Source organism: Ctenopharyngodon idella, chromosome 15 (genome assembly GCF_019924925.1).
Source record: "Ctenopharyngodon idella isolate HZGC_01 chromosome 15, HZGC01, whole genome shotgun sequence".
NCBI classification, from domain to species: Eukaryota; Metazoa; Chordata; class Actinopteri; order Cypriniformes; family Xenocyprididae; genus Ctenopharyngodon; species Ctenopharyngodon idella.
Window position 1 is genome coordinate 15,525,975 of NC_067234.1, and position 18,118 is coordinate 15,544,092.

Here is an 18,118-nt window from a genome sequence, read left to right on the forward strand (position 1 = left end):
TAATTCTTAATTAATGCCAGACTTAATGCAATAACTTTGTCCACTTTAAACTCCACCCCTTTTTTGACTGCTGGCTCTCATTCAGATCTGCTTGCATCCAATTAACAACCAATGGATGAACCAAGTCTCCTGCATTTTTTTATATTTTCTTCCTGCAATAATCCATTTCACTTGCATGTACATAACAATACGAAAGAATCCACTATATCCAGGTTGATTTTTGACTTGAGTAAAGCCATTAGATATTTTATTATATTCCGCAAAATATGTAAGAGGTAAAAAGATTCAATGTCGGCACTTATTGTCCATGTGTTTTTAAGAGGAGATAAAGAATGTTCTTGCTTAAAAAATTGTTTTACAATATAAATAATGAATAGTTTAGTTTCCGTAACATACTGCTTGCAGCAACCAGCATATCATCAAAGAAATTAGAAAAATACATTTTAAGTTGTTTTTCAAAGCAGTGTCTTTACAAAGAGGGTTAGGAAAATGCGCTAGACCGTGACCTAGAAAGCAGGACCTTGAGAAAACATTGGTGTTAATGAAACCCCTGCTCAGCAATCTTAACCTACAGTTATAGATTAACTGGAAGGTTTTCCTTGAACTCTTTGAAGTCGGTTTATCCAGCTGAAACACAACCTCACCTCTAATACCTGAACTATGGGCCGGATCTAGAACAATGGTAGGCCTACCATATGTTGGTTGAACATGACTTATCATATTGCATTTAAAATATGTGCGTGTATGCGCATTGAAATCAAAGCTTGAGGTGGTCTTTCTGTGGGAAACCCATAGGCTGTTGTATGAATTGCCTCTGGAAAATGCTCTTTGAAGGGTTCTTGCAGATAAGGTCAAGTGAATGAATTGTTGAATTTCCTTTGTTTTATCAAGTTGACAGACACTATTGAATGTTTATCTCAAAAACGTCTTTTGGCACATGAACCCACCCACACACAAAATCTGCTCCTATACAGAGGTCATTTTGTGCAACCAAAGGTCCTTTTGATTTCTCAGTTTTTACACAGAGGAGGATGAGAATCATTTAGAGTCGATACTTTGACATACTGTATGTTGTCTTTTAGGGGCCAAACCTCTAGAAACAGAATGAAGTTTCACCTCACATCTTTCCTCAAAGCTAAAGTGGATCCTGTTTATTCGCTGTCACAGAGAGCAGTCTTCGGTGAAGTCCAGAAAACCTTTGTATTCTGCGAATCTGGAATTCTCTTTCATCAAAAGCATGTTGACACAGCCAATTATTCTGCAAAATGTCAGACTTTGAAGATGAGCCAGGTACTTCAGCTCAGATCTGAATCTTCTGTCATTTTCGGTTAATTTCTTCACTCTGACAGGACTTCATCAAGCTTGTTCTCTTGCAGTTTGAAGACGCTTTCTTCGCTTGTTACGTTTCATAAAAGCAGTTCTCACAAATCCTTCAAATGAATTGGCAAAGTGTCTCTTCTAGCTGTTGATCCATATTTGTCGAGAAGTTAGAACGTGAAACATCAGAGGCGACACACTTTAAGAGGGTGTTTGTCTGTGCTGTAGTGCTTTAACATTTTCTTTTGTGCAACTTCCTCATTGGCCATGCTAGATACTTGGATTGATGGGATTTCTTTTTTATTTTAGAATTATTGGTGTAAAAATACATGAAAAGCTCTTAACAGGTGCTACTAGCAAGCTTTACACGCACTCACATTTATAAAACATCCAGACTTGTGCTTCTCGCCCTTTGCATGAAAGGGGAACGGGGATAGTTGGACGTGATGGGTTTGCAGAGCGTGACAACTGGACAGAGAAGGAAGGAGAGGAGGAGTGTGCAGGATGGGTACGGCCTGTGTAGTGTTGCCAAAAGCAAACAAACCGCAGTCTACTGATAGCTCAGTACAAAGAAGCCAGAACAGAACAGACCTATAGATTGAAGTCTCTCTCTCTCTCTTGCTTACTTCCTCTCTATCTCTTATCCTCTCTTAAAATGCCAGCTGGACTGGACTCTACAAAAGATGCCAAATGCTGATTGAACGGGTCCATCAGACAGATCAATCTTTCTCTTTGTTATACTAAGAATGTTTTTTGTGTGCAGTGTGTGTGTAAAACTCACAATTTTCCATTTCCGATTGAAACAGGAAATCAGGCAGAACTTTTCAGAGCTTTTTCTGGCACATTCCACAATTACGGTAACTTTGTTGTCCTTCTACTACAGGCACAATTCCCATGTTTTTCTATGAGGTCTATGTGAGATAGACTATTATGTAACATAAAATTAACTTAGTATGAAAAATCCCCCCCTTTAAAATAGTAATTTTGGCATTAATTTGATGTTAAATCTATTAAATACATAGTTTAGTCATGAAACTCTAGATGGCGCAGGCAGGTCCTTAACGCAAGCTGATGATAATTACAGCATTAACTACTTTGCACAAGCTGATTGGTGCATGTCACTTATGCAGCCAATGAGCACTTCAGAGTTCCTCTAAAACCCTCCACCTTCCCCAGCTCCACCTGTATAGATCTGCTATGGGTTATTGATATATGCTATTTGTGCAGCAGCACTATGTCTTACTCGCAGCAGTGTATCGGCGTATGTATTGACAGTAGCAAGTTCCTGTACTTGCTCTACAGCAGCAGCAATTCAGCAGCAGTGTAGCAAATCTATTCCGCCAAGACCAAATACATTAACATTGTCATATCCTTTACCATGCTAAAAATCTTCAGAGGTTGTCATCAGGGCCGGATTATCCATAGACGGGATTGGGCGAGTGCCCTGAGGCACCAGCCAATAGGGGGGCACCAAGTGATTAAGATAATGACTAGACCTTTAAAAAAAATGTCATGTTTTGTATAGCCTATATATTATTTTGCTGGAAAGATACATATACAAAATGAACAGTTAATGATACAATATATACAGAGATAATATAAAATATATGCATATAAAGAACTGCGATTGGGTCAGGTCACGGTGTATTTACCCCTTCCCAGTCAGAGTCAATCACAATGGATAGGCAGCATCAGCTTAGCGGTTGTGCGAAATGTAAATTAAAAAAACAGAAAATATCACGACACATAGCCACCTTTAAAAAGTACTTGCAATATCAAGTTTTTTCGAAAAATCGTTCACCAGAGGATATGCTACAAATCCTACGAAAAAATGGGCTACAGACTACTTTCTCAAGAGTATTCGTTGCACTCAGTCTGTTCTTTGCCCTGCCCACTGCCAACTGCGAGGGCGAGAGATCCTTCTCTCAACTTAAAAGAGTGAAGAATGAACTCAGGACAACCATGAGACAGAAGCGGCTGTCTGCACTCTCCCTGCTGGCTATTGAATCTGAACTAGTCAGGGGACTTTGAGGATTGATACTGCCTTTACGTGCTATCGGAAATTTCATAATTCCCACTTAAGAAGTCGTGATTACACGATTGTTGCATTCAAGCGCTTTGTTGTCGGAATGAACAGGACTTATGGAGGACACCAGGTTTATTCTTGCCTTATTTATTGGGAAAATCTTATTAAAACCAAAATTATAGGCCTATAGTGTCCCATGCACTGACAACCATATAAACATTCACAGTGCTATCTGACGATTCTGTAATTTCAGTCAAATGCAGGCAATTTTCGCTGTGTATAAAACATACAATACGCTTCAAATGATTACACATATGTAAATGTTCATGTGCAATTTATACCTAGGAAGCTCAGTATTTACGATAATTCCAATAGCACGTGAAGGCAGCATTAATTAACGATTTTGCGTGCACAAAATCTAGAAAAAAGATTTTCTGCTAAAGGTAAGGCTTATTCACAATTATTTCTAGGCAAATATGTGACGCTGTTGTCGATTTGAAATTTGTGGAATGGTTTTCTCTTTTATATGGTTGCTTAGATGCTTGTAAAGTTCAGTCCACTTCAAATGTGGTCACCCTAGGGCACTACACTGTGTTATTCCATGCCTAGTTGTTATGATTGAATTATTTTTCATGAATAATTATTATTTATCATGTTTAATTTTTTTATTTCAACTATATAAATAATATTTAATCACTATTATTATAATAATTTTTATTAAAAAACAATATTTATATAATGTATTATGCTTATTTTGTATAATAACTGTGTCCCAGCTTTTTTTTTGCACAAAATGGTTACGAAAGCTTACAGATAAATTACATTTTTTATTTTATTAAACAATATCTTGTATTTACATAATTCTATCTGAATTATAAATATTTAATTTAACGTAGATTGACTACACTAGACATATTGCATTTGTATATGTGTATATATTATATGTAGTTATTTAGTTGTGTATATTTTGTGCACAAAGCTTACAGACGGTCAAAAGCCACAGAATTCCAATTTTTATTTTATTAAACCACATCCTGAATTTACATAATTGTGTCTGAATTATGCATATTTAAATTTAACATAGATGGGCTAGACGTATTACATTTTTCCATTTATTTGCATTCCTACATGAGAAAGAAAGACATGTTTTTGTGTGTGTTTGATGTCTGTGTGTGTGTGTGGCTGTCTTTGTGTGCAGATTGTAACTGGTAGGGATGCCCTCCAGGAGCGAGCCCTCACTTTGAATCGCACTTCAAACGCTGACGATAAAACAGACTAACACAGATAGAAAGCAGACAAACCTTTTTTATTTTAATTAGAAACGGTGCAATTAAACCTGCGCTTTCCCTCACTGCTGCATCAGAGATTTTGACTGATATCACACTGTTCTTGTTGAGATGAATAAGGTACCCTGTATGAATTGGAGGATTCAGCTCCATTAAACCTCAGTGGGCCATATTAAAGCTATTACTTCAAAGAGAAAGCCTTTGCGTACTTCTAACAAAAAAGGATAGAGTTAAGTCTAACTTTTGTACGTTTGTACTTGTTTGTACAAGCAGTGCACAGAAAACAATTCATACCCTTATGTAAAATTAATCCTTTCCAAATCATTACTGCACCTTTGATATTAATTCTTACCTAATTGTATGTTCAATATGTTTCTTCTGTTCGTTCTGTAGGGGGCAACAAGCTGAAGAGCCAACATTTCCGGCTAAACTGGGCTTGGATCTCCCTGGAGAAAGAGTACTACCAGGTGGATGAAGAGGCTAAGTTTCTGGAGGTGGTCTTGAGACGCAGAGGTTACCTTGGCGAGACCTCATTTGTTAGTAAGTGATGTTAAGAGAATACTTAATTTCCCATCATGCACTACTGATAAGATTTTATAAAGAAAAAAGCCTCTCTGTTGTGTTAAATAACTGTGACCTCTAATTTGCTGATAGTAGTCTCTTTATAACATCATTATTTTGGGCTCTTTGAACCTCTGTAGATGTTGCTCCTCATGTCATCAGATTTGGTTACTTGATTTGCATTTAGGCATGGCTACGCTACCGCCCACATACACAATGATAAAACTTATTTTTCTGACTTGGTTTTAAGATCAGCCACCCACATATCTCTTCATTGTTGGTTACCAAAGGGCAAAGATGAGTTTCCACAATCAACAACAACAACAAAAAAAAAAAACTTTCAATCCCTGGAGACAGGAACCTCATATGGGAAAGGTCAAAGATCAAAGTTTAGCATATTTACCGGATCGCTGCAAAAAGCAGTTAATTAATGGGAGGAGGACGCATAAAAATTGATTTCTGTTGTATTGGTGAGGATATTCTCAATTGATACACTATATTGCCAAAAGTTTTGGGACGCCTGCCTTTACATCACATGAACTTTAATGACATCCCATTCTTAATCCGTTGTTCAGCTGAAGTCAGTTCCCCGCTAGAAATTTTACGTTCCCAGAACATTCTCAGAACATCCCCACTGGTGTTAAGGACGTTGCCTAGTAACATTCCCAGTACGTTCAGAGACGGTCACAATGTGGAGTTCTGTTAAGGTTTGGGGGACGTTATTTGGCAGACCTTCACAGAACATTCAGGACGTTCTCTGAACGTTTAGGGGACCATATTTTATTTGGAAATGTTCTCAGAACGTCCCTGCTGCCCTTGTCAAAAAATGTAATTGAAAATTAGAGCTAAATTGACTAACTCAAGTGGCTGTTCAAACAAAAACTAATTTTTCTTAAATGTCTTACAAAAAAACAAAAAAAAAAAGCTCGTTACAGGTATTTCCTGGATTATTATTATGAAACCTTTCTTTAAAATGCAAATCTCTTCTAGTAAGTCATTAGCTGACAACAACGCATGCATGAGCTAATGTAACTACTGTATCACTGCATCAGCAACTACACAGTTACTGCTGCCTTTAAATAAAGCAACATGCAGCAGAACATCAGTGTTTCTCAGCTCATCACTGACTGAAGCACAGGCTCTACTCTCCAGCACAATGGTGACCTCACAAAACTCAGATAACAGAAACAGAACATCTCTCTAGATCTCAGCATCTTCACTTATTACAAACCACTCTGACTTTATTTCTTTCATACAAATCTTCTTAATGAGGTGTTGATGTTTTATTAAAATTTATAGATGTCACCGTTACGGAGGTAAGCGCTTGCTTTAGTTGGGCTCCTGACTCTTGATGTTTTAACTAAATTGTTGTAACTGTGTGTTTCTAAAGCACATTTGTTACAAAAAAAATTGTGGAAAAAAAAAATCTGATCAAATGAATTTGGATGCTCATTGTTGATGATTTCATCATCATACAGAGTGACCTTATTTACAGATCTCTGAATATTGTATTTCTTTCGTGTTGTTGTAGTCCTATGTTAATGCATAAAATCCTGTCCTGCTTTGATATTTTGAAAGGTTTTATCATTGTGCAGAAATTATTCGGACAGGATCACATGGACTCAACACAGACAGCAAGATTCTGCGTATGAACCTCAACAATGGTGACAAAATTTTCAGACAAACAGATCAGTTCTGAGCATCACAAAACAAGCTACTAAAGTCACATAAAAGATTTTTGTTTATTGTCACCATTGTTGAGGTTCATACGCTGATTCATGATGTCTGTGTGAATCTAAAAGACTGCTCAAAACTCTGTCAGTATAATGAATTTCAAAAAAAATAGAAGGCATGTAAAAACTTTTTAAAAAACTAACCGTTGATTAATGCAAAACTAACAGTTAATACACTAAGAGTTTAGTCTCTGGAGAGGATCAGTGAATCAGGATACTCCATGATGACTGAATCATCATCACTAAATTCATCTAATCAGAAATTCTCTTGCATTTTTTTGCAAGAAACACGGTTAAAGCAGTCAAAGAAAATCTAATGTTAAAATGTCAAGAATCAAGAGCCCATCTAAAGCAAACGCTCACCTCAATAACGGTGACTTCAGACTATATTATTTTCTATAAAACACCCACGTAGAAGGCGACATTCTCGTGACCTTGCGCAACGTTGCCTAAAAGTTCTCTAAAGGTGATGAAAATTCTGAACCTTTACAGAACATTCGGGACAGTCCTAAAACGTCCTCTTTTGGTAATGAAAGTGCTGCAGTTCAAGGTTCCTTATATGACTTTAGGGGGACATTCGAATTTGCTTAATTTTATGGTCACATAAGAACGTTACAAAGAGGACATTTGGGACATTAACAGAACGTTCCCACACGGTCCTCTGTTGGTCATTTAATAACGTTCCTGATATGAGTTTAGGGGGACGTTCTATTTTGGTTATTTTATGGATGCTCGAGAATGTTACAAAGAGGACATTTGGGAAGTTATCAGAATGTCCTATAGTAATAATCCCCTAAACATTCCCAGAATGTCCTGAATGTTCCCTGAAGGTCCACCAAATAACGTCCCCCAACCCTTAAAAGAACTCCACATCGTGATTGTCTCTGAACGTACTGGGAACGTTACTAGACAACATCCTTAACACCAATGGGGACGTTCTGAGAATGTTCTGGGAACGTAAAATTTCTAGCGGGGTAACCTGTCACCTAGTAACGTTCCCAGAATGTTCAGAGACAGTCATGATGTGGAGTTCTTTTAAGGGTTGGGGGACGTTATTTGGTGGACCTTCAGGGAACATTCAGGACGTTCTGGGAATGTTTAGGGGACTATTACCATAGGACGTTCTGTTAACTTCCCAAATGTCCTCTTTGTAACATTCTCGCGCGTCCATAAAATAACCAAAATAGAACGTCCCCCTAAACTCATATCGGGAACGTTATTAATTGACCAACATAGGACCGTGTGGGAACGTGCTGTTAATGTCCCAAATGTCCTCTTTGTAACGTTCTTTTTTGACCATAAAATAACCAAAATGGAACGTCCCCCTAAAGTCATATAAGGAACCTTGAACGACAGCACTTTCATTACCAAAAGAGAACGTTTTAGGACTGTCCTGAATGTTCTGTAAAGGTTCGGAATTTTCGTCACCTTTAGAGAACTTTTAGGGAACATTGCGCAAGGTCCTGAGAACGTCGACTTCTACGTGGGTTCAGTGTTGATTCAGTTCTGTTCAATGTGTAAAGTTCATCAATTATGGAATGAGTTAAATTCAGCTATAAAGCAGCTCTGCAGAAAACAGTGATATCATCGTCCAGATCAGTTCAGTTCTCATCCCAACACTCAGTGTCAGTGCAGTCAAATCAGTAATACTGCTGAATATGAAGTGTCCCCAACTAAAAAATGTCAGATGTGACACTGGCAAGAGACCCAAACTCCATCAGGTTCTCCTCCAGCCAAAACAAAACTGGCATGGAAAAGACTGTGAAAACAAGACCTCTGCATGAGACTTGCAGGATCACACTGACAGACCTCCACAAGTTCTCATCACAAAGATGAATATTCCATCCACATGCTGAGCTTGACCACCATTCCACAGCTCACCTCGGTTCCGGTCCAAAGCCTGTTGGTAAGACAGGCTGCAGTCCTGCTGTTCATCTGCCACTCGCTGGGCCTGGATCAGAGACCTTGCTGTATTGAAGTGAGGAGACGAGGAAGTCTTTGAAATGATGATTTTTGTTCAATTATTATTTAGATTTTTCACTATCTCCCTCAGTTTCTCTTCAAGGACTGATGTTCTATGAATAATTGCATTTTATGCTGGCACATGCGCAGGCAGGACATGACAGGACCCCTCCTTTTTTGTGATGTACCTTAATATCAAAGCGCTTCTTTCTAAATTTGCTTCAAAGTAGTCTTTCTTCTTTTGGCAGCTCAATTTCTCCTCCTTTGCCAAAGCTCATCATTATGTTTCCATCGTAACCTTTCCAGTCTGGCCTTTCCCCTGGCAGTTTTCCCCAGAATTTCTTCTTCTTTCTGTGTTATTTATTTATTTGTGGGTTATATTAATATCTCTTATTTTGTTGGTGACCTTTGAGATTTCTGTGTTGGAAAGTTAGTGTTGTTATCGGGGACTCCTTGCCGCACAGTTGCTCACTAGCTGACAACGCCCACCTGGCACACCTGCCATGAAGTAGAGGTCTGCATTCCCGCGGCTCTCCCGCGGAAACCGCGGGACCCGATAAGATTTCTTGCTGCGCGGGATTAAATTTTGATTGAAAGGCGGATTGCGGTCTGTAACTATAGTGTACTTTAGGCGGGAGCGGGCGGTCTGACAATAACCCTGTCGCTCCTGAGATGCTTTGACATCAGCGCATCTGTGCTTGAACTTGAAGTGAACAAAGTTTTCTGCAGTGGTGCGTTCACACAATCCCCAGTTCCCTGTCCTGAGAAACCTGGCAAGATATGTTATTTGCGTTAGAGGTCTGCGTGAGTGCACCTTCAGAGAACATTCAACCTCTGTGATCAGATTTTGGAGGAGAAACGTTCTGAAACAGTCGTCAGTCATCGTCATTTTGTTCTTGCATGGATGTTAAAAAAGATTTCATTTTGCAGTATAGCTAGTAAGCCAACAGTTTTCGTATGTATTTTTGGCTTAGCCTATAGTTTTGAGGGACATGTTGTAGGCTATTTAATTTAGCCTATTTTTTCTCTGTGATATTTAGCCTATTATTCTTTGTGACATTTTTTTGGGGTGTTGACAGCATCATAAGACAAATAACAAATAAAAATCATGTATATGCTATGCAACATTTTATATTTGTTATCCCCAATCACTCTCTTTCTTTAGGGGAACTTTAAATGCGAGATTCTGGAAACGATCTAAATTTAGCGGGACCCGTCGGGTCAGGAAGAAAATCACTATATGCGGATAGCAGGTGAACACAGAGTGAATTTTAGGCGGGAGCGGGTGCGTGCGGAATAGAACCTTGCGGGAGCGGGACGACAAAAACAGTCCCACGCAGACCTCTACCATGAAGCTCCTGGAACTGTAAAAACCCAAATGGACAGAGATCCACCAGCGGGACTGTCAGGCTAGGATGAGCATCTGATCTTCTGAGGGATGTTGATGGACTAGCCTTCTGACTCTTGATCTTATTCTCTTTCCAAAGACCTAAACACCGCTCTCTTTGAAGCTTTTTATTACAGAATGGTTGCGTCACACATGCTGCAACTTCTCTACATTGACTGTTAACAAAGCTTTGCTGTGATTTATAGAAACACGGAAGAGGTGATATAAACATTTTGTCACGTTTTTGTCAAAAGTGCATCTGTAAAACATTATTTTCTTAGTACTTCAGAGCACTGAAAAAGATTTTATCTATTTTTTTGTTTATTTGTTTGTATAGTTCCAAAGAAATCTCAGCCAAAAAAAACATAAAAAAAAAAATAAAAAAAATCTCAGGTCCCTCAAAAAACTTCTAAAAAATTGATATATATTAAAAAAAACAAAAAACAAATAATAAATATTATATTCATTATATTCATTTAAAAAATAAAATGAATAGAAATCCTGCACATACTATTTTATATTTTTGAACTTTGTTTTCCTTTAATCTAGCGCTTAATCTACCATTAAATCTACTGTTGTTATAAAATATTAAATGCTTACATTTATGTGCTTTATTTAAAGGTTATTTACTCTTATATCGTTAAGGTATCGGCACCAAAGATGGTACAGCTGAAAAGGATAAAGATTTCCGTGGAAAGGCCCAGAAACAAGTCCAGTTTAACCCAGGTCAGACCACTGCTACCTGGAAGGTGCGAATCTTGTCGGACAGCCTGTACGAGCAGTCCGAGACCTTCCAGATTGTCCTGTCAGAGCCTGTCATGGGAGCACTGGAGTTCCCAGAGGCAGCAACAGTGGAAATTGTTGACCCCGGAGACGGTGAGCTCACAAAAAAACAAAACATGGGTTCCAGGTGCTGAGACTGGTTTACGGTAGCAACAAAGATCAGTATGGGGGTTCAAAAGCCAGACTTTTTCAAACAAATTTCAACTTTAAACAAACAATCTCAAACTTCAGCCAGTCATTAGAAATGTTGATTTAACGTGAACTATGTTTGGTCTAACATAGGTTGTTATGTGTTTAGTCTATCACCTGCAACAATGAAAGGCTTATGTATTAAGACAGTAAACGTGGTCAGTTTAGATTTAATAGTACAATGAATTAATGAAATGAGAGATATTACATTTTATATTTAATATGCTGACTGAGCGTAACTTGAAGGCAATGCAATAATTTGTGTATGAAACAAACAATCCGACCAAGCAAAAGGTAAGAGAAAAAATGTGGAGAAGGAGTGTCAGTGGGGGCAGACATCACAGCTGTCACCCTTCTGTATAATCATAGCATAATATCTCCAGAACATCTAAATAACATCCTGGTTCCTGCTCATCAAAACAGAGCAGCCAAGCCTCTGATGGCAGGATATATGGCTGATTTAGCAGGAGCAGTCCCTTTGTTCTCTTATCTGACTGAATGAGCTTTCTCCATAGATCTTACACTTACACTACTTTTCTTAAGATGGTAAATCTCACACCTGATTTCCCTAAAATATCTTGTGTACTTACAAAAATTAACAAAAGAACCATAGTATTATCTATGTATTTTCTTTTCTTTTTTTTTTTTTCTTTTTTTTCTTTTTTTGATATAGTGTCACCATGGTTGTTGTGGATATTGTATCATATGGCATTGTTTGATGGTAGGAGTAAAAGTCTTTTTAACAGTATTTAAGTATTTTACTCATACTGAACATAGGCTCAAAGATGCACTAGTCCTCAACAGCTAAGAGACATAAATCAAGTTTGACACAACAGCCGCTTAAACGTCTACAGACGCTCAAGTCTTAGTTAAGCTCAGGTGCTCAAAAAAGGCATAAGTAAACCAATATCCTTCAAAAAGGTCTTTTCAATGTAACGAATAAATAAAATAATGTTAAGTAAAGCTGCAGTCCGTAACTTTTTTTGGTTAAAAACCAGCCAGTGTCCAAAACTGTCTCCTTACCTTAGCCCCATTTACAATGGTAAGCTTGTAATAATGTTTTCTAATTTGGGTGGTACTGGTGGGTTTCCGCAAATTTGAGCATGCAGCCGTTCGTCTTTGCGTCATTATGTCACGTCTGTTTACATGAAGAAGGTGTCCCAGCTAGTGGACTGTATCATGTGAGGATGCTACATGTGACGGATCATTTATAGCCTTTTCTCACAGCAGCTGCAATAATTAAACGTATCATTTTGATGGTGGATTGTAATCCAGAAAGGTCCAAATGACAATCATCAGTGACATCTGGAGAATTTCTCGTAGACAAAAGTAAAATACTTGTTCAGATGACAGCAAACATTAGACTCATCCGCGCTGAGGAGCCGGGCCGATGCACAACCCACGTAAAGATGATAATTACGCAAATAACTGCATTTGCAGGTTTCAAACAGAGATGGCGACAAAGAGGCAAAACTTACGGACTGCAGTTTTAAGTAAAATTAAATAGTCAAATATAGTCAAAAATATATATATATACTGTATGTATATGTATGTGTATATATATATATATATATATATATATATATATATATACAGTATATGTGTGTGTGTGTGTGTCTATGTATGTTTATATGTATGTTTCTTTTATGTATATGAGAAACAGTTTTTTATATGTTTCTGGAGCAGTATAATATATATATATATATATATATATATATATATATATTGCTCCAGAAAATGCTAATTTTTAAGTCACATTCATCAGAGATCAAGATTCAATCTTCTCAATCCTTATTTCAGTGTTTAATTAAGAGGATAACATTCAATAGTCCAGTTGGATATGGAGTGATAGAGCAGGGTATATAACGCTCGTTTGACATTTATAAATTACAGTGATAAGCCTGTGTTATTCCCTTGCACAAGGACATAAAAGCAACTTAAAGCCACAGTCTGAAAGGTTAAATCTCATTTAATTATCTTCTGCCTCTAAGTGCAAAGAAAGCTTCATGCAGATTTGAACAAAGCATAATCAAGTTTTTAATGTCTTTTTCTGAAAGAAAACCCATTTTGTGTCCTTAGAGAGCTGCTCAGCCATTGTCCCAATACTCCCTGAAAGTCAAGTCTTATACGGATAAAGGGGATTAATTTATTTGAAATGGTGACGTTGAAGTTGCCAAAAATTTTTAACCCACAAATACATAGAGCTTAACACACCATACAGTAGTATTAACTTTCATGCTGGCTTCTGTGTTTTTGTTTTCAGTGCTACTCATATACCTGTTATTGTTTTATCCATTCCCAACTCTTCTGATAAAGAGTTTTTATGTGTATCTCTCCCACTACAATTACTTATCTTGGGTCTGTCAAATTATTATAAAATTCTGAACCTTTTGACAGCAGCTGTGAGAGATCAATCCCACATTAAAAATACAGAAACAGAAACGTAAGTTACACATACATTTTTAAAAGGTTAGAAACTTTGGTGTTTGTTTGAGGACATAAATGTCAAGCTTTGACAGAACTCAGAAGTCTGAAATACAACTCAATCCGCCTGGACCCATGAAGCTCCTCACAGAATGATGATTTCAGTAACTCTTTTCTTTCTTTGTCTATAAAGTTGTTACTTTATGTGCATTTATAATAATTATGATGTTGCTTTTTGCCCTAGAATCCACAGTGTTCATCCCCTTGGCTACATACTCGATTGAGGAAGATATTGGAGAACTTCTGATTCCTGTGCGAAGATCTGGAGATGTCAGTCAAGAGCTAATGGTGGTCTGCTTCACACAACAAGGTGAATTATGATTGGAACTCAATGAAATTTAACTTAAAGGTATTTCCATTCCTTACTAACCAAATCAAACTTTGTGAACTTTCAAGCTCATCAGATTTCTTCAACTACATGTTTAGACTTTAAAGTGGCGTTTATTCCTGACTAAACCTGTGAGTTTGAATGCTCAAAACTTCCTCTAATCTTCCCTTTATCCTCTTCCGTGCAGGTACAGCCAAGGGCACTGTTCCCACTACTGTGCTTTCCTATTCTGACTACATTTCCCGACCCGAGGAACACCACAGCGTGCTGCGTTTCGATAAGGGCGAGACTGAGAAGCACTGCCGTGTGGTCGTCATCGATGACTCGCTCTACGAAGCAGAGGAAAGCTTTAATGTCACCCTTAGCATGCCCATGGGTGGCCGTCTGGGTCAGGAGTTCCCCACCACCAGCGTGACCATCCTGCCTGATGCAGATGATGGTGAGATGCTTCACTGTGTTGAATGTGTTCGATTTGTTTGGCATGCTTGCTGTTTATATTTCAGTTTCAGAATATTGTTTCACCAAGAGAGCATAGTTTGAGGTTCATGATCAGAGGCATTAAAAAAATAAACAAATTATCCAGTGGGATTAAGTTCTGCAGTACATGGAAAATATATTCGCAAGAGTTTGTAACAGTTGCAGGACCTTTTGAGTGGGATTTCTCTTAATCAGTAGTGTTTTGCACTGTTTAAGCAATGCACACAAAGACTGGAGCATTTTTAAATAATTTTAAAATATTTATGAGCTCTCTGAAGCTTTTTTGGCAGGGCATCTTATAAAACAAACTATTTTTTAAATCTTTGGGGTACTTGCAGGTTGAAAACATTTTCTTGACAGGTGCTTCCATTTGAGGCTGCAGTCTGGGAAACTGTCGGAGGCTTTGTTTTAACACAGTCCCGTAGCGATCTAGCAAAGAAATTTGAAGGCAAGATCACACTGAATGTTTAATCTAAATTCATAGGATTTATTGAACACCACAGCAAACCTTGAAACGATTTTCCAGCCATAATTCCTGAAGTATGAAAGCAAAGAATGGTGCAGCCATTCTTTAAAGTGGGGAGAATGGATTATTTTGTCTGTAGAAAGATAGTTATTATTCCAATATGGTGTTTTGGATTTCTTTCTTTCTTTATGGTGCTTGAAAGAGCAACCTGTCTGAACCTTTCAGAGTGAAGCTGTGCTTGGAAAAAAAAAAAAATTGTGGGGAAATTTTAATTTAATTATAAATATTTGAATTTAAATATTTGAACTTAAATAATTAAATTAAATTAATAATAATAAAATAAATAAATAAAAATAAAAATAATATCATCTACTCACTATCATCTAAACGTGTATATTTTCTTTTTCATACAATGGGAATTATCATTAAATTGTCAGACTTTCGAACTGACATTGGGTGAGCAACATGAGAGAGAATAGAAAATGGCATTATTTCCTTTTTTAGAACTATAGAACTTTTAGAAATGAGTAGTTTTTAATGATAAACAAAACATAAATATCAGATCCTGTCATGTATATTTTATCCTTAAAGGTCAATTTGATTTAATATGACATTAAATGTGGACTATCAAAAACAGGACTATCCAGTATGAGGTAGAAAGCAGTGTTCAGTCGTGTGCACATGTGCATCTGTGCCCCAGAAAGCACCTTATCGCTCATCTCCAGGCGTAGTTACAGGTGCTGTTCTGTATCATATCTCCCTACGGTGCCTCTTTGTTCAGCAACACCTCCGGGCCTCCCCTCCTCTCACAGCTGCCCGGCTATCTCCTGAGACCGATGCTTATCCTGCACAGACAGGGTAGACTGGAAGTAAAAGATCCAACAAAAACCGCTGATTTTTAATTTCTACCTACATGAAACTTACATTCTGCTGTGAAAAACGAGCCCTCAAGTTTGTGGGAGGTCTGAAGTCTATTTGCATTTACGCACACACACAAGCCAGAAGAAAAAACTTCGGCAAATTAAATTTATTCAGTTTGTGTGTTTGATGTATAACAGTGTTTGAAGTAATTTGGTTTATACAAGCAAATCTTTCATTAAAAAATCTCATGGAAAACAAAACAGCAGGGAAATCAGATGATGGACAGCTTATGGATTGAAGCTTCCATATCTCTTGGCAATTGAATCGTGGATAAGACTTTATGGATAAGACGTGATTTTATTACTATTTATGGCAACATTTTATGGTGTTTAAAGTGTCCTTTTTTTAGAGGACAGAGGTTACATGCCTGAAATTCCCAACAGTTGGTCGTTGCGATGTAATTTAAACTGCTGCATGTCGAAACTCCGTGTTTGAGACTCCAGGGTCAGTTCAGGAGGCGTCAGCACCACTGTGGTGTCACGTTGATATCTCTGTCAGGATATTTATGAGGGTCGACTTCAGAGAATCTTTTTCAATCTGTAACTCTGTCCAGAATGTCATCAAGCCATTCCAAATGTAAGGAAAGTGAAACATTGACAGGAAGCATTTGGGGTAGTGTGAGAGATCAAGTGACTGAAATGGTGACCGTTTCTTTAATAGTTGACTATGTTTGCAGATAGATAGATAGATAGATAGATAGATAGATAGATTTCTGAGCTAACAGAAATAGGACAAAAGATATTTTGTTTAGCACTTTTTTTTCAGTTTTACCTCAGCTCTTGATTTTCAAGGTGACATAAATGACAATTGGAGGCCTCGTACGCATATCAGTTTGCAGGTTGATCCTATTTCTTACGGGTGATTTGTCAAGTATAAACACACAGGGTGGAGGACAGCACTGCCTTGTAGAAACTGGCTTTGTTTGCATCTTCATTGTTATCTTGTTTTCCAGTCCAGATTCTTGGCTTATGTCAAGAATTTCAGCAAGAAGGAGAAAAAAAAAAGAAAGAGCGAAAACATAGCCTGGAGCTACTGTCTGACAGCAGTGCTCGTTCGCCTTTGCAAATGACGCATACACCTGAAACCTGATCGACTGTTTTTAGAAAAGACAGCACCGTGTCAGCTTATTGAGTGCCACCTACTTAGAGTACTCAGAGCACGCACAGACAGCAGCAACACCGGGTAAAAATAGTCTGCTTAGACTGGACTTTACTATGGTGATTTTTTTTTTTTTGTTTTTTTTTTGTAGTTTTTCATTAAAACAAAAGTGATAGATAGATAGATAGATAGATAGATAGATAGATAGATAGATAGATAGATAGATAGACAGACAGACAGACAGACAGACCTCTCTTACAGGCTTTAGTTTCAGTACTACTACTAACACACACATTTTTTTTTTACTCTCCAGGTTGGGACTTTCTATTGATTTCTGTTGTTTTTATACTGAGCTTATACTGAGAAAAGGGTATTTTCTGTTTTTTTACCTTTACCTTTGAACCTAACTTTTAAGGCCCGTTCACACCAAGGACAATAACTATAAAGACAATGATAAATATAGCTGCAAGCAGCGATGACGGGCCCAAGCCCTGGCGCCACCTCCACCCTGGTGGCTTAAGGAAATCTGTGCATGGCGGGCAACATACAATCTTAATTTAATTTAAATCAAACAATGATTTTACACAGTATGAGGCACTTCCTGTTTCCCTTTAATCCCTAATGGCAACACTGTAGAAGATATTCTATAATCGTTCGCAATTTAGCGCAATTTATCTTCGGTGTCTTTGTTTCATATTGACCGAGTTTGGTGGCGATTGCATGATTCTCCTACGAGGAGTACTTGATAACTCAGAGCCTAATTATTCAAGAAATCCACATTCAAACCAAAATATCTGACTTCCTGTTGGTTGGAGCTAATGACTGTAAATTAGAAAGTTGTCCAGCCTGATGAGAACAATATATGTACTGAGTTTGGTGACTGTAGGTAAGACAAACCCCCCAACTTTTGTCAAAAAGTGCCGCTACAGTGCCCCTCCTCCCCACCCATTTCTAAGGCTTTGCCCATGTCTACTGGCCGACAACTTTGATGTGTGTCGAGTTTCATGCAATTTTATGGATGCTAAGAGCCTCAAAAACACCCAAGAATATTATAAAAGTTTGACGTTTTGCCATGGCAACATTTAAGATATCAAGAATCC

At 37.7% G+C, this 18,118-nt stretch overlaps 1 protein-coding gene across 1 annotated transcript in view; it reads left to right on the top strand.

Annotated features, from left to right (window-relative positions):
* Positions 1 to 18,118, top strand: part of frem2b (FRAS1 related extracellular matrix 2b) — a 94,687-nt gene that overhangs the window by 43,133 nt on the left and 33,436 nt on the right. The window contains exons 3-6 of the mRNA XM_051861236.1: positions 5,023 to 5,169; positions 10,918 to 11,148; positions 13,913 to 14,038; positions 14,244 to 14,495. Of these exons, the coding sequence (XP_051717196.1) occupies positions 5,023 to 5,169; positions 10,918 to 11,148; positions 13,913 to 14,038; positions 14,244 to 14,495 (756 nt within the window). The remainder of the gene's footprint in view (positions 1 to 5,022; positions 5,170 to 10,917; positions 11,149 to 13,912; positions 14,039 to 14,243; positions 14,496 to 18,118) is intronic.